This window comes from Bos mutus, chromosome 11 (assembly GCF_027580195.1).
Source record: "Bos mutus isolate GX-2022 chromosome 11, NWIPB_WYAK_1.1, whole genome shotgun sequence".
Classification (NCBI taxonomy): Eukaryota; Metazoa; Chordata; class Mammalia; order Artiodactyla; family Bovidae; genus Bos; species Bos mutus.
Genome location: NC_091627.1, coordinates 13,364,549 through 13,385,916, shown reverse-complemented (window position 1 = coordinate 13,385,916; position 21,368 = coordinate 13,364,549). Strand labels below are relative to the sequence as shown.

At 41.8% G+C, this 21,368-nt stretch overlaps 2 protein-coding genes across 2 annotated transcripts; both read left to right on the top strand.

Annotated features, from left to right (window-relative positions):
• The first annotated feature begins 971 nt into the window (after window positions 1-971).
• On the top strand, window positions 972-1,910 carry LOC102267892 (olfactory receptor 1J4-like). Its single transcript, XM_070380112.1, has one exon. It carries the CDS (start codon window positions 972-974, stop codon window positions 1,908-1,910), a length of 939 nt encoding a protein of 312 aa, XP_070236213.1.
• Window positions 1,911-10,962: 9,052 nt separating this feature from the next.
• On the top strand, window positions 10,963-11,904 carry LOC106701200 (olfactory receptor 1J4). The gene has a single exon (XM_014480571.2). It carries the CDS (start codon window positions 10,963-10,965, stop codon window positions 11,902-11,904), a length of 942 nt encoding a protein of 313 aa, XP_014336057.2.
• The last annotated feature ends 9,464 nt before the right edge of the window (window positions 11,905-21,368 follow it).

Here is a 21,368-nt window from a genome sequence, read left to right as displayed (position 1 = left end):
GATTCTGCTCTTAGATAATTAATTAACTAATTAATGCACATTGAATTAGAACCCTCTGATTAACTCTATGAATGTGTGATGTGTGATATTGGTATCTCAGCATTACAGAGGCACAACAAGAGGCTAAGAGAGATTTAGCATCCCAAGTCATACAGCTAGAAAACAGTGGGGCCAGGATTGCAGCATGAGGAATCTGGCTTCAGATCCATAATGTTAGTCAGTCCTTTGGCAGGCGTTCCTTAGAAGGTTAGTATCCAGACAGAAGAGGCCCTGTGCGCCTTGTTTATTCCTATATCTTGAGTCAGCTGATAAAGAATCCACCTGACAAGTGGGAGACCTGGGTTCGATCTCTGGGTTGGAAAGATCACTTGGAGAAGGGAACAGCTACCCACTCCAGTATTCTGGCCTGGAGCATTCCATGAACTGTATAGTCCATGGGGCCACAAAAAGTCAGACTCGACTGAGAAATTTTCACTTTCTAGTCAAAAGCTTAGTTCCAGAAACATGGTTAATTAAAAAGAAAACCAAAGAATGAATGTCCTGTGGTCTCTATCCAAATTAATCTATCGGGCATTGAGGATTTGTCACTTGCTCTAATAGTACTAGGTGATAAAAGAAATTTAGGAGAAAATTCTTCTTCTCTATGAGTACGTTAGAGACCTTAGTGTGTGTGTGTGTGTGTTAGTCACTCAGTTGTGTCTGACTCTTTGCAATGCCATGACTGTAGCCTGCCAGGATCCTCCATCCATGGGATTTCCCAGGCAAGAATACTGGAGTGGATTGCCATTTCCTTTTCTAGGGTATCTTTCCAACCTGGAGACTGAACCCAGGTCTCTCGCATTGCAGGCAGACTCTTTATTGTCTGAGCCACCAGGGAAGCCAGAGAGACCTTAGTGTGGCAGCCTTAATTACAATATCAAAGCTTCTGACATTTCCCCCTCTCCTTCATTCCCAGGAGACATGAACGAAGCATGAGGAAGGAGAACCAGAGCAGCGTGTCCGAGTTCCTCCTTCTGGGGCTCCCCATCAGGCCAGAGCAGCAGGGTGTGTTCTTCGCCTTGTTCCTGGGCGTGTACCTGACCACGGTGCTGGGAAACCTGCTCATCATCCTGCTCATCAGGCTGGGCCCTCACCTGCACACTGTCATGTACTTCTTCCTCAGCCACTTGGCCTTCTCTGACATTTCCCTTTCCACTATCACAGTTCCAAAGATGCTGATGAACATGCATACTCAGCAACAATCCATCCCCTATGTGGAGTGCATTTCCCAGATGTATTTTTTCATACTTTTTGGCTGTCTTGACAACTTCCTTCTTGCAGTGATGGCATATGACAGGTATGTGGCCATATGTCAGCCACTTCACTACACCACTGTCATGAGACAGGAGCTGTGTATCTCATTGGTAGCTGTGTCCTGGTTCTTCTGTTGTATCCATGCCCTATTGCACACCCTCCTCTTGGTCCAACTGTCTTTCTGTGCTGAAAATACCATCCCCAACTTCTTCTGTGATCTCCCTTCCCTCCTGAAGATGAGCTGCTCAGACATTTCCATCAATGAGCTGGTCATCTTTACTGAAGGAGGAATGCTGTTCATCTTGCCTCTGAGTATCATCTTGGGCTCATATGTTCATATAGGGACCATCATCCTGAGGGTCCCCTCCATTAAGAGACTCTTTAAAGCCTTCTCCACCTGTGGCTCCCACCTCTTTGTGGTATCTTTGTACTATGGGACACTTGCTGGTGCTTACTTTTTCTCCTCATTATGGGACTCCAATGACAAAGACGTAATTGCTTCAGTCATGTATACAGTGGTTACTCCCATGCTGAATCCCTTTATCTATAGCCTCAGAAACAGAGATATAAAACAAGCCCTAGAAATATTTGTCTTTAGGGGTAACTTTTTCAGATGAGAATAACTAAATCCTCTGTTTGCAGTCTTGAGCACAGTGATACATATCTTCTAAAATTATTCTATGGTTGGCAACTCTGCTTAACTTCAAATGAATATGCATTCTGCTTTCATGTTGTTTAGTCATTCAGTTGTGTCCAGTCTTTGCAACCCCATGAAGACCAGCATGCCAGGCTTCCCTGTCCTTCACTATCTCCCAGAGTTTGCTCAAACTCGTGTCCATTGAGTCAGTGATGCCATCCTACCATCTCATTCTCTGTTGTCCCTTCTCCTCAATCTTTCCTAGCATCGGAGTCTTTTCCAATGAGTTGGATCTTTGCATCAGGTGGCCAAATTATTGGAGCTTCAGCATCAGTGATTCCAGTGAATATTTAGGGTTGATTTCCTTTAGGATTGACTGGTTTGATCTCCTTGCTGTCCAAGGGACTCTCAAGAGTCTTCTTTAACACCACAGTTCAAAAATATCAGTTCTTCAGCACTCATTCTTTACAGTCCAACTCTCACATCCATACATGACTACTGGAAAAACTACCCCACTCCACTACTCTTGCCTAGAGAATCCCATGGACAGAGGACCCTGGCTGGCTACAGTTCATGGTGTTGCAAGAGTCAGATACGACTTAATGACTAAACCACTCCCAGATTTCTTTTGGTTAGTGTTTACATGGTATTTTTTTCCATCACTTTGCTTGAAACTTAAAAAAAAAAAATTAGTTTATTTATTTTAAATGGAGGCTAATTACTTTACAATATTGTAGTGGTTTTTGCCATACATTCACATGAATCAGCCATGAGTGTACATGTGACCCCATCCTGAACCCCCCTCCCACCTCCCTTTCCATCCCATTCCTCAGGGTCATCCCAGTGCACCAGCCCTGAGTGCCCTGTCTCATGCATCAAACCTGGACTGGTGATCTAATTCACATATGGTAATATACATGTTTCAATGGTATTCTCTCAAATCATCCCACCCTCACCTTCTCCCAGAGTCCAAAAGTCTGTTCTTTGTATCTGTGTCTCTTGCTGTCTCACATATAGGGTCATCATTACCATCTTGTACTATATTGGTGTTTTTCTTTCTGACTTACTTCACTCTGTATAATAGGCTCCAGTTTCCTCCACCTCATTAGAACTGAATCAAATGCATTCTTTTTAATAGCTGAGTAATATTCCACCATGTATAGGTACCACAGCTTTCTTATCCATTCATCTGCCGATGGACATCTAGTTTGCTTCCATGTCCTAGCTATCGTAAACAGTGTTGCAATGAACATTGGGGTACACGTATCTCTTTCAATTCTGGTTTCCTTGGTGTGTATGCCCAGCAGTGGGATTGCTGGGTCATATGACAGTTCTATTTCCAGTTTTTAAAGGAATCTCCACACTGTTCTCCATAGTGGCTGTACTAGTTTGCATTCCCACCAACAGTGTAAGAGGGTTCTCATTTCTCTGCACCCTCTTCAGCATTTATTGTTTGTAGACTTCTTGATAGCAGCCATTCTGACCGACGTGAGATGGTACCTTGTTGTGGTTTTGATTTGCATTTCTCTGATAATGAATGATGTTGAGCATTTTTTCATGTGTTTGTTAGCCATCTGTATGTCTTCTTTGGAGAAATGTCTGTTTAGTTCTTTTGCCTCTTTTTTTATGTCTTTATCTGTAAAGTGTTAGTTGCTAGTAGTGTAAAGTTGAGTTTTGCTTTTTTTACGTGGATTGACAATCATTGTATTTCTGGAGAATTTATCTCTTCAGTTCAGTTGCTTGTCGTGTCTGACTCTTTGTGACCCCATGGACTGCAGCACACCAGGCCTCCCTGTCCATCGCCAACTCCCAGAGTCTACCCAAACTCATGTCTACTGAGTAGGTGATGCCATCCAACCATCTCATCTTCTGTCATCCCCTTCTCCTCCCACCTTCAATCTTTCCCAGCATCAGGGTCTTTTCAAATGAGTCAGCTCTTCGCATCAGGTGGCCACAGTATTGGAGTTTCAGCTTCAACATCAGTCCTTCCAATGAACACTCAGGATTGATCTCCTTTCAGATGGACTGGTTGGATCTCCTTGCAGTCCAAAGGACTCTCAAGAGTCTTCTCCAACACCACAGTTCAAAATATCAATTCTTTAGTGCTCAGCTTTCTTTACAGTTCGACTCTCACATCCATACATGACTACTGAAAAAATTTATCTCTTAACATCTAATAATAAATGATAGAATGTATTTGAATTTATATTGTCTGTTATTTCTATATGTTTTTCTTTTTTTTCTTTTTTGTTTGTTTTGGGTGTTTTTTTTTTTTTTTTTTTGCTGCATCATGTGGCAAAGTAGGATCCTATTTCCCCAAACAAGGATCAAACCCATGTCCCCCACATTGGGAGCAGAGTCCTAACCACTGGACTGCCAAGGAAGTCTCTGTATTTCTACAAGCTTTCTAATTAAGACATCTGATTTCCTATTTATTGTATCTTCTCTTACTCCCTTTTGATTAATTAAACATATATTTTATTTCATTCCCTCCTCTATTGAACAATTAATCATATATTATTATTATTTTACAATTCTTTTTCTGTGCTTTACATTATATAGAAATTATGTCTTACTTTTCCCTTAAAATTTTTTTCATTGTAGTATACTGTGTGTGTGTGCTCAGTCACTCAGTTGTATCCAACTCTTTTCAACCCTATGGACTGTAGCTTTCCAGACTCCTCTGTCCACGGGATTTCCTAGGCAAGAATACTGGAATGGGTTGCCATTTCCTTCTCAAGGGGATCTTCGCGAGCCACAGATTGAACCTGCTGCCCCTGAGTCCTGCATTTATTTGCAGGCGGATTCTTTACCACTGAACCACCTGGAAATCCCATTGTAGTATAATAACACGACATGAAATGTACCATTTTAACCATTTGAAGTATGCAGTTAGATGGTATTTGGTACATTTATCACTGCTAACCTATTCTAGGGCTTCAAAAGAAAACTCTGTGGAACATCAATGCAATTGAATACTTTGCAGCTATAAAAATTTAATGACAAAGATACCTATGAATCAATGTGGAGGGATTTCCAAGCTATACTATTAAATGGAAAAAAGAAATGTGAAAGAGCATCTATAGAATGCTACTTCTCATGTGAAAATGAAGGGAAGCTAATATTGGGCTGGCCAAAATATTTGTTTGTGTTTTTCCATTAGATGGTATGGAAAAACCAAATGAATTTCTTGGCCAACCCAATATATACATGTAACTTCTCACTGAGCAAGAAGCACACAAAGAATAAATCAGAAACTAATGAGACTGTTTACCTACAGGATGTGGGTGGGAATGGAATAGAAAAATATGGGGAGATGAGTATATTCATTTGTATAATTTGACTATGTTATCTTTTACCAACTTAAAAATAAATAGAAGATAATGGAGAATAAAGCAAAGTAGAATAAACCAAAAAATGAGCTTAACTATATTTCAAATTAATACCATAATCAGACTAAATTGGAAAATAAAATAAGTAATTATCAAACACAGAATTTTGTATATAAACACTAAGTAAGTGTTTGAGGGGAAGTTAGTTTGTCATTAACAGTGGTTTGAGTTCAAGATTCTGAAATTACTTATATTCAAAGCTTTAGCAAATAAATAAACTTATTCTGGAAAAGGGAGTAATTCATCAGTTGGGAAAAGATGCCATGTACATGGAAAAGGAGAGGCTGGAAAGAACTCTTTGGTGTCAAGCTAGAACTGGATATACATCAACTTGAGCTCATGAGTTTTAATACATCTAAACAGGCTGAAATTTTATAATCCATATGAATATTGGTTCCCATCCCACATTCTTTCTGTCCCACTCCTGACCTATCTCCTATGGGTAACCATTCCTTTAGTTTATTGATCCTAGTTCATTTTTATCAAGGTTGTTCTGGATTTTGTGGGTCTTTTGTGGTTCTGTATGGATGGAATAAATGGTAACAGTGGAATGTGTGCTCTAATACAATTTGAGATCAGTGGTGTGGGACTCTCAAAGGTTAATACTGGCCTGTCTGGACCTTACTGCAATATATGAGGAAGCATTGCTGAGTTCATTGCTGAATTCTTCAAAGATCAAGGGCATTCACCTCTCCTCCTCCTCATGAGGAGGCAGAGGGGTGGCTAACATGTTAGTGACATTAGGGACACCTTCTCCCGGGACTCCTGTGGTTCAGCCCTTTGGCCTCTGCAAGGATCCATCTCAAGAGGAATGCAAGAAATTGGCCAATTAGCTCAGTTGGTTTCTTTTCTAATCAGGGCTTGGGGCTGAGTTCCCTGGGGCCTTAGTCCTATTGGTAAAAATGAATCTTTTTGCTCATTGTTCTAGTTCTTGTAGTCAGACATGGAAGGTGCTAAAGATTCTTAGGTCATAGAGATCCAAGAGATGGGTGTTTAGGGAGCAGCCTGGACCAGCAAGAATCAACAATGATCTGAGCAAGGTGGGAGACCCTCTCTTTTCCTGGATGTGTGCACTAACTAGGAGAAAGAGAGAGAAAAGGTGTGTTTATGTTACTTGTACAACTATGTGTTCACTGGTGCACACACTGACTCAGTGGTGCTACCAGCCACACAAGTGGCCATAAAGTTAAAATGAGTTAAAATTAACTAAAGTTAAAAATTTGGTTTCTTGTTTGCACTAGCTATATTTCAAATCTTTAGTAGTCACATGAGGTTAGTGCTACTGTATTGGACAAAGCAGATGTAGAATATATCCACCTTTGTAGACAGTCCTATAATGGGGTGATAACAGACCATGGAGGGCTGGAATTCTCATGCACTGCATGGATGTGTGCTTATGTGAGTGTATGTTAGTTATTTATGTGTTGGGTTTGACTATGTGTGATTCAGTGTGTGTAGTGGAGTTTCTCTATGTGTGTGTACCATTTGTGAACCGTCTTGGTGAATGGATGTGGTGTTGGCATATTTTTTTAAATTTGCTTTTGCAGTGTGATTATTATAAAAGACTTTACATATCTAATGTATACAGTTTGAGGAGTTTGGACACACACATGTGAAGCCATCACCGCAATCAAGTCATCGACATGCCTATCTCTTCTAAAAATTTCCTTGTGTCCCTTTATTGTGGTAGGAAACTTAACAAGGACTTCACTCTTTTAAGGAGATTTTAAATGCACAATATAGAATTTTTGACTCTAGGCAATATGCTGTATAGCAGGACTCTAGAATTCATTCATTTTGCATAACTGAAACTTTATATTGATTGAATAACACTATATTTTCCCCCCTTCTTCTCTCCAGCCCTTGATAATCTTCATTTATTCTCTGCTTTTATGAATTTCTTAAACTGAAAACTGAAATAAAAAAAGTATTTTTCCTTAAAAGACTGGTTTATTTCACTTAGCATAATATCCTCCAGGTTCATCCCCATGTCACATATGTCAGAATTTCCTTTTTTTAAAGGCAAAATGATATTCCACTGTATATCTATGCCATATTTTCTTTATCCATTCATCTGACAATGGACATTTTAGTTGTTTCCATAACTTAGCTATTGTGAATAGTACTGCAATACACGTGAGAGTAGATATATCTTTGAGATCCTGATTTCTATTCTTTCTGATATATACCCAGAAATGGGATTGCCAGATCAGATGGTAGTTCTGTTTTGAATGTTTTGGGGAAACTCCATACTGCTTTTCACAGCAGCTGCACCATTTACATCCACATCAACAGTATAGAAGGGTTTTTGTTTGCATGATTTTTAAGTTGTGTAATGACAAAGTACTTCATTTTAAAGGTGTGTGTAAGTTGGTCTGAATCCATAAAAAGCTAAAAGAAGCACTTTGTTACTCTCTGTGTCTGTTTTTGTGTACAACACCCTCACAATCTAATTCTCTCTTTGAATGGGTGTAGAGCAGAGTGGGCTAAGTGAGTGACTTAGAAACATGTGTATGCATTTGACCTGGGGAGACAGCCTCGCAGCCTGACTCTTCTCTTGTCTCAGCTCTAGACATAAAAGGAAGCTCTAAACAAAGTCCTCTATATGCCAAGTTGGTGGCAATTTGTTCTGGTGGCTTGAAGGTTACTGAAGTTCTCTAGGACTTTTTTTTATCAACATTTAATTATTTCCACACTTTGGGGGACATGGTGGAGTCAATTCTGGTGAACCTTGTCTAGTTAATCCAATGACTGTTAATTCTGATACAATTTTTTGGTCCTACAGCATCTGTAATGTCCTGGCTCTCTGACCACACACATCATTGGGTAAATTCTCATGTCACTCATTTTGCGAGTATGCTCAGAACTCACTCAGCCATTTTAAAACACTAGAGATGGAAAGGAAGAGAGAGGCAGTGGCATACAAGAAGGCAATTACATGTGTCATGGTCAGTCACTCAGTCATGTCCGAGCTTTATAACTCTATGGACTGTAGCCCGCCAGGCTCCTATGTCCATGGGATTCTCCTGACAAGAACCCACTGGAGTGGGTTGCCCTTTCCTCCTCCAGGGAATCTTCATGAGCCAGGAATGGAACTGGCATCTCCTACATCACCTATATTGTCAGGCAGATTTATGAAGGCAATTACTAATATTTATTCCAAATTTATTAAAAGTTCAGTGAGTCAAGGGCTATGGATGTGCTCATCTTTAGGGACCATAGTCTGGGTCCTGGATGTGAGGGGAGACCCCAGAAGTCAACACACATTTTCAGGAAGCTTCTTGATCTTGCTTGATGGTCACCTCATATCTTTGTTATATTTAGTTTCTGATCTGGAATTTTGGTCACTCACTCTGCCTAAATAATGAATTGATTTATTTAGTTTTTGGGTCACTCTCCTTTTGACTGCTTCTTTTTAGTCAATGCTTATTAACCCTTGTGACATATTTCTAAATTAACAAATTTTTATTGTGCTAAAATACATATAACATAAATGTTACCATTTCAATGATATTTAAGTGTACAGTTCTGTGGCATTAAGTACATTCATATTGTTGTACAGCCATCACCACCATCCACTCCAGAACATTTTTATCTTCCCAAACTGAAACGCTGCATCCACTGAATAATAACTTCTCAATTTCCTCCCCCATGCAAGGCCCAGCAACCACCATTCTATTTTTTGTCTCTATGAATTTGACCATTCTAGGAATCTCATGTAAGTGGAGTCATGCAGTATTTACATATTTGTGACTAGCTGATTTTACTTAACATAATGCCCTCAAGGTTTATCGATGTTGTAGCATGTGTCAGGATTTCTTTTCTTTTTAAGGATGAGTAATATTCCATTGCATGTAGAGACATTTTGTTTATCCATTCATTTGTCTATGGATACAGATTCTTTTCATCTTTTGGCTATCGTGAATGATGCTGCTTTAAACATGGCTATTCTCTTGTGGCTCAGCTGGTGTAAAGAATCCACCTGCAGTGTGGGAGAGCTGGGTTCAATCCCTGGGTTGGGAAGATCCCCTGGAGAAGGGAAAGTCTACCCACTCTAGTACTCTGGTCTAGAGAATTCCATGAACTGTATAGCCCACGGGGTCGCAAACAGTTGGACACGACTGAGCAACTTTTACTTCACTTCACTTCAAACATGGTTATGCAAATCTTTTAAGCCCTTGCTTTCAGTTCTTTGGGATATATTATCAGAAGTGAAATTCTGAGGTGTTAGTCACTTAGTTATGTCCTACTCTTTTGTGACTCCATGGACTATAGCCCACCAGGCTCCACTGTCCATGGAATTCTACAGACAAGAATACTAGAGTGGGTTGCCTTTCCCTTCTCCAGGCAATCTTCCCAACCCAGGGATTGAACCTGAGTGTCCTGCATTGCAGGCAGATACTTAACCGCTGAGCCACCAGGGAAGTCCTGAAATTTCTGAATCATATGGTAATTCTATGCTTAATTTTTTGAGGAAATGACATAATGTTTCCTTACTTCCTTTCTCCCTTCCTCTCTCCCTCCCTCCATTCTTTCCTTTCTATGTCATTCTAATGATAAGAGGTGAGTTTATGGGTTGAGTGCTTATTTTGTACATGGTGTATTACTTTTACAATAACGCCTTAAGTGGTATCTCTGTGTGTGTGTGTTTGTGTCTGTGAGCGCGCAAGACAGACACAAGCACATAAGCAGCCTGGTTGTAAAGCCATGAAAGGGACTGTATCTTATTTATTCAGTTCAGTTCAGTTCAGTTCAGTTGCTCAGTCATGTCCAACTCTTTGTGACCCCATGAATCACAGCACGCCAGGCCTCCCTGTCCATCACCAACTCTCGGAGTTCACTCAAACTCATGTCCGTTGAGTTGGTGATGCCATCCAGCCATCTCATCCTCTGCCGTCCCCTTCTCCTGCCCCCAATCCCTCCCAGCATCAGGGTCTTTTCCAGTGAGTCAACTCTTTGCATGAGGTGGCCAAAGTATTGGAGTTTCAGCTTTAGCATAAGTCCTTCCAATGAACAGCCAGGGCTGATCTCCTTCAGAATGGACTGGTTGGATCTCCTTGCAGTCCAAGGGACTCTCAAGAGTCTTCTCCAACACCACAGTTCAAAAGCACCAATTCTTTGATGCTCAGCTTTCTTCACAGTCCAACTTTCACATCCATACATGACCACTGGAAAAACAATAGCCTTGACTAGACAGACCTTTGTTGGCAAAGTAATGTCTCTACTTTTGAATATGCTATCTAGGTTGGTCATAACTTTCCTTCCAAGGAGTAAGCATCTTTTAATTTCATGGCTGTAATCACCATCTGCAGTGATTTTTTCTATTGTAGTGTCTCCACTATGTTTAAAAAAGAATGAGGTCTTCCTGATTTCCATTGAAGAGTTTGACTGATGTTCATTCATTAATGTGTTATTGGTGTCTCCAAGTGACTGTGTCAGTGTTCAGACAGATCACATTTTCATTGTTCTCACCACACTGGATGAGGCATCAATGTGTGAGTGAAATTCAGTGATATTTGTCTGTACAATGACACAGCCACTGGGAGAAAGTATGTAACCATATGGTAATTGCTATGTTCAATATGTCTAAGTTCCTGACATTTCCCATTTCCGTTCATCCCCAGAAGAGATAAGAAGAGCATGAGGCCTGAGAATCAGAGCCACATGTCTGAGTTCCTCCTCCTAGGACTCCCCATCCAGCCAGGGCAGCAGAGCATGTTTTTCACCCTGTTCCTGGGCGTGTACCTGACCACAGTGCTGGGCAACCTGCTCATCCTCCTGCTCATCAGGCTGGGCGCTCGCCTCCACACCCCCATGTACTTCTTCCTCAGCCACTTGGCCCTCACTGATGTCTCCTTCTCATCTGTCACTGTCCCTAAGATGCTGATAAACATGCAAACCCAGGATCAATCCATCCCCTATGCAGAGTGCATAGCACAGATGTATTTTTTCCTACTTTTTGGCTGCATTGATAACCTTCTTCTTGTAGTGATGGCTTATGACAGGTACATGGCCATCTGTCACCCTCTCCACTACACCACCATCATGAGGGAGGAGCTGTGTATGTTTCTGCTGGCTGGATCCTGGTTCCTCTCTTGTGTCATTGCCCTGTCCCACACCATCCTCCTAGTTCAGCTGTCCTTCTGTGCAGACAACATCATCCCACATTTCTTCTGTGACCTTGCTGCCCTGCTCAAGCTCTCCTGCTCAGACACCTCTGTCAATGAGCTGGTCATATTCACTGCAGGAGCTGCAGTTGTCATTCTTTCACTGAGTGGCATCCTGGTCTCTTATGGTCTCATTGGGGCCTCCATCCTGAGGGTCCCTTCTACGAAGGGGATCTGCAAAGCCCTGTCCACCTGTGGCTCCCACCTCTCTGTGGTGTCCTTATTCTATGGAACCATTATGGCACTGTACTTTTCCACCTCATCAGGCAAGTCCAAAGACAAAGACATGATTGCCTCACTGAGGTACACACTGGTGACCCCCATGCTGAACCCCTTCATCTACAGCCTAAGGAACAGAGACATGAAATTGGCTCTGGGATTTCTTTTCAAAAGCAATAATCTTCTCGTCAAGTGAGAATCACCTAACTATGTTCTTATTTAAACCCACTGACTTTGTCAGAAACGCTCTCTTAAAAAGTTGCATGTTGACCATCCATGTCTCTAGCATCATCCCAGTTATTCTTTAGTTTTTTAACTTTATATTTGTTTATTTATTTAGAACATTATGAAGCTTGATTAGATGAATAATTTTGTTACTGAGAATTATATATTATTGGTTACTATTTTTTAACTGTTTATTTAAATTTATTTATTTTAATTGGAGGCTAATTACTGTATAATATTGTATTGGTTCTGCCACACATCAACATGAATCCACCACGGGTGTACACGTGTTCCCCATCCTGAACCCCCCTCCCACCTCCCTCCCTGTGCCATACCTCTGGGTCATCCCAGTGCACCAGCCCCAAGCATCCTGTATCAAACCTGGTCTGGTGATTCGTTTCTTATATGATATTATACATGTTTCAATGCCATTCCCCCAAATTCATCCCACCCTCTCCCTCTCCCACAGAGTCCAAAAGACTGTTCTATACATCTTTGTCTCTTTTGCTGTCTCCCATACAGGGTTATCATTACCATCTTTCTAAATTCCATATATATGCGTTAGTATACTGTATTGATGTTTTTCTTTCTGGCTTACTTCACTCTGTATAATAGGCTCCAGTTTCATCCACCTCATTAGAATTGATTCAAATGTATTCTTTTTAATGGCTGAGTAATACTCCATTGTGTATATGTACCACAGCTATCTTATCCATTCATCTGCTGATGGACATCTAGGTTGCTTCCATGTCCTGACTGTTATAAACAGTGCTGTGATGAACACTGGGGTACACGTGTCTCTTTCAAGTCTGGTTTCCTCAGTGTGTATGCCCAGCAGTGGGATTGCTGGGTCATAAGACAGTTCTATTTCCAGTTTTTTAAGGAATCTCCACACTGTACTCCATAGTAGCTGTACTAGTTTGCATTCCCACTAACAGTGTAAGAGCGTTCCCTTTTCTCCACACCCTCTCCAGCATTTATTGCTTGTAGACTTAAATGGTCACTATGTTACTGGGCCAATTCCTTTCATTTTAGTCATATCTGTTTTCCATTCATTCTTCCATTGCCCCACAACACACATGCAACTTGTGGTCTTCAAAGCACCAAACTCCATTTTAGTGAGATATGTGATTGATCATTCTAAATACATTGTGCTATTTTTTTTTTTTAGTATTTATTTATTTGAGTGTGTTTTAGCTGCAGTACACAGGATCTTTGTCGCATCATGTGGGATCTTTATTTGCAGCACATGGACTCTCTGGTTGTGGACCAGGGGCTCAGAAATTGCCGCACGCAGGCTTAGCTGCTCCGTGGCATGTAGGATCTTAGTTTCCCAACTGGAGGTCAAACCTGTGGCCCCTGCTTGCAAGGAAAATTCTTAACCCCTGGAACACCAGGAAGGTTTCATGAATATGTTGCCCTATTGTTTTAACTTCCTGAAGAGAGAAAGACTTGCTAAGACACAAACACACATCAACCACCTCTCTTCAAAGGAAAACATGACAGTGGCATTTTTGCTTCCCTTTTAATGATGAAGCCAGGCTTGCTTTAAATTTAGGCTAAGATTAGAGGTGTGAAATATGGTTGTATGTTGGAACAAGCTGTACCTTCATGGGCTTCCCTCGTGGTAAAGAAACTGCCTGCCAATGCAGGAGATAAGGGTTAGATCCCTGGGTCAGGAAAATACTCTGGAGTAGAACATGGCAACCCACTCCAGTATTCTTGCCTGGAGAATTCCATGGACAGAGGAGCCTGGCAGGCTACAGTCCATGGGGTCACAAACAGTCGGACTGAAACCACTTAGCAGCATGCATGCATGTACCTTCTCATATCCTGGGTTTCTGATACTCAGGTGGTCAGATCAGATCAGTCACTCAGTTGTGTACGACTCTTTGCAACCCCATGTGTCACAGCACGCCAGGCCTCCCTGTCCATCACCAACTCCCGGAGTTTACTGAGAATCACGTCCATTGAGTCACTGATGCCATCCAGCCATCTCATCCTCTGTCATCCCCTTCTCCTCCTTCCCCCAATCCCTCCCAGTATCAGAGTCTTTTCCAATGAATCAACTCTTCGCATGAGGTGGCCAAAGAACTGGAGTTTCAGCTTTAGCATCATTCCTTCCAAAGAAATCCCAGGGTTGATCTCCTTCAGAATGGACTGGTTGGATCTCCTTGCAGTCCAAGGGACTCTCAAGAGTCTTCTCCAACACCACAGTTCAAAAGCATCAACTCTTCGGTGCTCATCCTTCTTCACAGTCCAACTTTCACATCCATACATGACCACAGGAAAACGCATAGCCTTGACTAGACGAAGTTTTGTTGGCAAAGTAATGTCTCTGCTTTTGAATATGCTATCTAGGTTGGTCATAATTTCCTTCCAAGCAGTTAGCATCTTTTAATTTCATGGCTGCAGTCACCATCTGCAGTGTTTTTGGAGCCCCAAAAAATAAAGTCTGACACTGTTTCCACTGTTTCCCCATCTATTTCCCATGAAGTGATGGGACCAGATGCCATAATCTTCGTTTTCTGAATGTTGAGCTTTAAGCCAACTTTTTCACTCTCCACTTTCACTTTCATCAAGAGGCTTTTGAGTTCCTCTTCAATTTCTGCCATAAGGGTGGTGTCATCTGCATATCTGAGGTTATTGATATTTCTCCCGGCAATCTTGATTCCAGCTTGTGTTTCTTGCAGTCCAGCGTTTCTCATGATGTACTCTGCATACAAGTTAAATAAACAGGGTGACAATATACAGCCTTGACGTACTCCTTTTCCTATTTGGAACCAGTCTGTTGTTCCATGTCCAGTTCTAACTGTTGCTTGCTGACCTGCATACAAATTTCTCAAGAGGCAGATCAGGTGGTCTGGTATTCCCATCTCTTTCAGAATTTTCCACAGTTTCTTGTGATCCACACAATCAAAGGCATAGTCAATAAAGCAGAAATAGACGTTTTTCTGGAACTCTCTTGCTTTTTCCACGATCCAGTGGATGTTGGCAATTTGATCTCTGGTTCCTCTGCCTTTTCTAAAACCAGCTTGAACATCAGGAAGTTCACAGTTCACATATTGCTGAAGCCTGGCTTGGAGACTTTTGAGCATTACTTTACTAGTGTGTGAGATCAGTGCAATTGTGCAGTAGTTTGAGCATTCTTTGGCATTGCTTTTCTTTGGGATTGGAATGAAAACTGCCCTTTTTCCAGTCCTGTGGCCACTGCTGAGTTTTCCAAGTTTGCTGGCATATTGAGTGCAGCACTTTCACAGCATCATCTTTCAGGATTTGGAATAGCTCAACTGGAATTCTATCACCTCCACTAGCTTTGTTCGTAGTGATGCTTTCTAAGGCCCACTTGACTGTCACATTCCAGGATGTCTGGCTCTAGGTCAGTGATCACACCATCATGATTATCTGGGTCGTGAAGATCTTTTTTGTACAGTTCTTCTGTGTATTCTTGCTACCTCTTCTTAATATCTTCTGTTTCTGTTAGGTCCATACCATTTCTGTCCTTTATCGAGCCCATCTTTGCATGAAATGCTCCCTTCGTATCTCTAATTTTCTTGAAGAGATCTCTAGTCTTTCCCATTCTGTTGTTTTCCTCTATTTCTTTGCATTGATTGCTGAAGAAGACTTTCTTATCTCTTCTTGCTGTTCTTTGGAACTTTGCATTCAGATGCTTGTATCTTTCCTTTTCTCCTTGCTTTTCACTTCTCTTCTTTTCACAGCTATTTGTAAGGCCTCCCCAGACAGCCATTTTGCTTTTTTGCATTTCTTTTCCATGGGAATGGTCTTGATCCCTGTCTCCTGTACAATGTCACAAACCTTAGTCCATAGTTTATCAGGCACTCTATCAGATCTACTCCCTTAAATCTATTTCTCACTTCCACTGTATAATCATAAGGGATTTGATTTAGGTCATACCTGAATGGTCTAGTGGTTTTCCCTACTTTCTTTAATTTAAGTCTGAATTTGGCAATAAGGAGTTCATGATCTGAGCCACAGTCAGCTCCTGGTCTTGTTTTTGCTGACTGTATAGAGCTTCTCCACCTTTGGCTGCAAAGAACATAATCAATCTGATTTTGGTGTTGACCATCTGGTGATGTCCATGTATAGAGTCTTCTCTTGTGTTGTTGGAAGAGGGTGTTTTTTATGACCACTGCATTTTCTTGGCAAAACTCTATTAGTCTTTGCCCTGCTTCACTGTGTATTCCAAGGCTAAATTTGCCTGTTACTCCAGGTGTTTCTGACCATCTACCACTCAGGTGGTAGATGGTCAGAATTCTCCAATGTGTTTCAGCACTTCACTTTCTATAATGAAATGAGCATTTTGGAATCTCAAGTAGAGTCAAATTAAGTTTTATGGAATATCCTTTTGTTAAGTTAAAGAACTCTCCTTAGTAATAGGTGATATAACTTTTCATTATAACTTAGAGTTTCTATCTGCTGAAATAAACTAGATATAAACCTTTAGAAATAAGTCTTTTATTTCTTCTTTCTTGTCTAGTGTTTTCCAGACACAAATATTCAGTTAAGTTTCTAATTTTTACTTTTAATGAAGTCCAGAATGCTAGCTTCTCACTGCAGAATCTAGCTAATAAAGTACTTTTGATGGTTTGCTAAAACTGAAATAGACTCTAATTTGATTGTACCTGTGACAGTAGCGGACCACAGAGTAGTCAATCTGATTACCAAATTTCTCCATTCTAGGAAAACTAAAATTTTTCCATATAAATTGGATTTTTGTGTTGAGAACAGCCTTCTGCTGTCTGATTAATTTTAGTATGGGAAAATAAGGGTTGTCTTTTACCCAGATATCACACTTTTAATAGGAAAAAACTAAATGCATGAACTTACAGTTAATGCACACAAAAGTATTTACTGCGTGACTACTATGTGTCAGGCAATTTTCTACATTCTAGGAACACAAGTTAAAAAAATTTTTTGATCCCCTTGTAGAGTTTACATTCCAGCATGCCTGATCCTGCTCACTATGCTCCTTTTTTTTCGATAGTAGTTTTGAACCTTCCAACACACCATAAGCTTTTTACTTATTTTTTGTCATTGTTACTTTACTGGAAAGTAAGCTCTACAGAAGATGGGTTTTTGTCTGATATAGATACATTCTAGATTTGTTGGTAGGTAAAAACTTCTATGAATGACTATGCCAAAGCCTTTGGCTGTGTGGATCACAATAAACCGTGGAAAATTCTGAAAGAGATGGGAATACCAGACCACCTGACCTGCCTTTTGAGAAACCCATATGCGGGTCAGGAAGCAACAGTTAGAACTGGACATGGAACAACAGACTGGTTCCAAATAGGAAAAGGAATACGTCAAGGCTGCATATTGTTACCCTGTTTATTTAACTTATATGCAGAGTACATCATGAGAAACGCTGGGCTGGAAGAAGCACAAGCTGGAATCAAGATTGCTGGGAGAAATATCAATAACCTCAGATATGCAGATGACACCACCCTTATGGCAGAAAGTGAAGAACTCAGAAGCCTCTTAATGAAAGTTAAAGAGGAGAGTGAAAAAGTTGGCTTAAAGCTCAACATTCAGAAAATGAAGATCATGGCATCTGGTCCCATCACTTCATGGGAAATAGATGGGGAAACAGTGGAAACAGTGTCAGACTTTATTTTGGGGGGCTCCAAAATCACTGCGGATGGTGACTGCAGCCATGAAATTAAAAGACGCTTACTCCTTGGAAGGAAAGTTATGACCAACCTAGATAGCATATTCAAAAGCAGAGACATTACTTTGCCAACAAAGGTTCGTCTAGTCAAGGCTATGGTTTTTCCTGTAGTCATGTATGGATGTGAGAGTTGGACTGTGAAGAAAGCTGAGCACAGACGAATTGATGCTTTTGAACTGTGGTGTTGGAGAAGACTCTTGAGAGTCCCTTGGACTGCAAGGAGATCCAACCAGTCCATTCTGAAGGAGATCAGCCCTGGGATTTCTTTGGAAGGAATGATGCTAAAGCTGAAACCCCAGTACTTTGGCCACCTCATGCAAAGAGTTGACTCAGAAAAAGACTCTGATGCTGGGAGGGATTGGGGGCAGGAGGAGAAAGGGACGACAGAGGATGAGATGGCTGGATGGCATCACTGACTAGATGGACGTGAGTTTGAGTGAACTCCGGGAGTTGGTGATGGACAGGGAGGCCTGGCGTGCTGCGATTCATGGGGTCACAAAGAGTCGGACACGACTGAGTGACTGAACTGAACTGAACTGAAAAAGGGGGATCAAGAGTGCCAGGGATGAGGTCTGACTCTTTGCAGCCACGTGGACCATAGCCTTCCAGGATCCTCTGCCTATGGAATTCTCCAGGCCAGAATACTAGAGTGGGTAGCTGATCTCTTCTCCAGACAATCTCCCCAGCCCAGGGATCAAACCCAGGTCTCCCACATTGCAGGCAGATGTTGTAGAATCTAAGCCACCAGGGAAGCCCAACTTTCACAAAAAGGGGATTCAAGAGTGCTAGGGGTGAGATTCATAATTTGATTCCACGTGGTCCAGGTAGAGTTTATTGAAAAGATAACATCCAAAGTTGTTAGTGAGGACAGGTAAGTGAACCATGGAGGTATTTGGGCAAAAGTATTTGAAGCATGGAAATTAGTACCTAGAACTTCTCTGAGGTGAGATGGTGCCTGGCCTGTTCCAGGGACACTGAGGGTCCTCTATAGCTGGACAGGGACGAGTAGGGAAGGGACGGCAGGTGGTAAGTTTAGAGATATCAGAGAACCAGATCTGTAGGGTACTTAAGGTCATAGCAGGTGTATTAGTCAAGGTTCTCTAGAGAAATATAACGAATAGTGTGTGTGTGTGTGTGTGTGTGTGTGTGTGAAAGAGAGAGAGAGAGATTCACTGGAATTGGCTTGTGTAATTGTAGATACTAGCAAGTCCAAATTTGGCAGCGTGGGTTGGCAGCCTGGAACCCATGGACAATTTGCAGTTTGAGTCTGAAAGTAGTATGGGGACAAAAGTGCCCCTTCTTTAGGGGAATCATTCTTCTTCTGGTGGCTCAGTCAGTAAAGAGTCTGCCTGCAGTGTGGGAGATTTGGGTTCAATTCCTCGATCGGGAAGATCCCCTGGAGAAGGGAATGGCAACCCACTCAAGCATTCTTGCCTAGAGAATTCCATGGGCAGAGGAGCTTGATGGGCTACAGTCCATAGGATCACACAGAATCGGACACGACTGAGTGACTAACACTTCCTTCAACTGATTGAATAAGGCCCACCTACATTATGGGGGACAATCTGCTTTAATCAGAGTCCAGATTGCAATGTTGCTGCTGCTGCTGTTGCTAAGTCGCTTCAGTCGTGTCCAACTCTGTGCGACCCCATAGACGGCAGCCCACCAGGCTCCCCCGTCCCTGGGATTCTCTAGGCAAGAACACTGGAGTGGGTTGCCATTTCCTTCTCCAGTGCATAAGAGTGAAAAGTGAAAGTGAAGTCGCTCAGTCGTGTCCAACTCTCAGCGACCCCATGGACTGTAGCCCACCAGGCTCCTCCATCCATGGGATTTTCCAGGCAAGAGTACTGGAGTGGGGTGCCATTGCCTTCTCCGGATTGCAATGTTAATCTCATCCAAAAATACCTTCATGGGAGGGAGGAGCTAAGATGGCAGAGGAATAGGACGGGGAGAACACTTTCTCCCTCACAAATTCATCAAAAGAACATTTAAACTCCAAGTAAATTCCACAAAACAACTTCTGAATGCCAGCAGAGGACATCAGGAACCCAGAAAAGCAACCCATTGTCTTCGAAAGGAGGTAGGAAAAAATATAAAAAACAAACAAACAAAAAAGAGACAAAAGAGGGAGGGACAGAGCTCCATTCCGGGAAGGGAGTCTTAAAAATAGAGAAGTTTCCAAACACCAGGAAATATTCTCACTGCTGAGTCTGTGCCAAGCCTTGGAAGCACAGAGGGCAACATAACAGGGAGGAAAAATAAATAAACAATTAAAACCCACAGATTACGAGCCCTATGGTAATTCCCCCAGCGGAGAAGCAGCGCAGACACCTGCATCCACCATTAGCAAGCGGGGGCTGGGCAGCGCGGGCTGCATCGCTTAGAGTGAGGACCTGGCCTGAATACCCCGAGCACTACCCGAGTGAAATAATTTGGGCTAGCAAACCAGACTGTGGGATATCTACCACGCGAAAAGCCAGCCCTAACCTAACACACGGCCAGGCCCGCGCACGGAACAAAGGACTGTACAGAGATAGCCGGCTGCAGACCGTCCCCCTCCGGTGACAGGCAGCCAGAGCTGGAAGGGGGCAATCACAGCCCCAGAGAGACATTATCTACAAAACTGTAAGCAGGCTTCTTTGCTAACTAAAACTTCTTGGGGGTCTGGACAGTCAACATCCGCCTGAGAAGGTGCGCCGGTTGTACACCCAGATAACTGAGTGGCAGGGAGGCGATAAGTCGCAGCAACCGCGCTCGCCAAACACCTCATCACTGAAAGACAAGTATATGTCTTGTCTTTCTTGTCTGAGCTGCTCGGACCTGGGAAGGGCACAAAATGCAGGCCCAATCGAGTCTGTGCCTCTGAGGACTACCCGAGTGTCTGAACCTGAGCAGCTTAGACCTGGGAGGTGCAAGCAGCCCAGGGCTGGCCACGGATGGTTCCCGGTGGAGCAATCTAGAGCCTGAGCAGTGTGGGCAGGGAGGCTACACGCACTGTGAGCGGGGGCAGGCCCAGTGTGGCTGAGGCACTGCAAGCACACGCCAGTCTTATTTATTTGCAGCATCCCTCCCTCCCCACAGCACGACTGAAAAAGTGAGCCTTAAAAAAAAAAAAAAAAAAAAAAAAAGTCCGCCACCGCCCCCTTTATATCAGGGCGGAAATCAGACACTGAAGAGACCAGCAAACAGAAGAAGCTATAACAGAGGGAACCGCCTTGGAAGCAACAGGCAATAAATTAAAACCCCGTGGTTAGTACCGACTACATAGGAAGTGGCCTATAGATCTTGAGAAATATAAGCCGGAACAAGGAACTAGCCAAAAATGAACTGAACCCACAATGCCCACAACAATATCAGAGAAAGTCCTATATATATTTTTATGATCATTCTTTCTTTCTTTTTTTTTAAATTAAAAAAATTTTTAAGTCCTCAATTACTCCTTTAATTTTCACTTTTATAACCTACTATTACTTTGCAAAAAAAAAAAGACCCTTTTTTTTAAAAAAAGCAAGCTTCATATATATATTTTTTATAACTTTTGTGACTTTGTTTTTTTTTTTTTTTTTTCTTCTTTTTTTTTAACGTTGTATTTTTGAAATTACAAACTCTGCTCTAGATTTTTGATTTTAGCTTTTTGGTATTTGTTATCAATGTTGTACCTATATTTTTTTTATAACTTTTGTGACTTTTTTTTTTTTTTTCTTTCTCTTCATCTTTTATTTAACATTGTATTCCTGAAATTC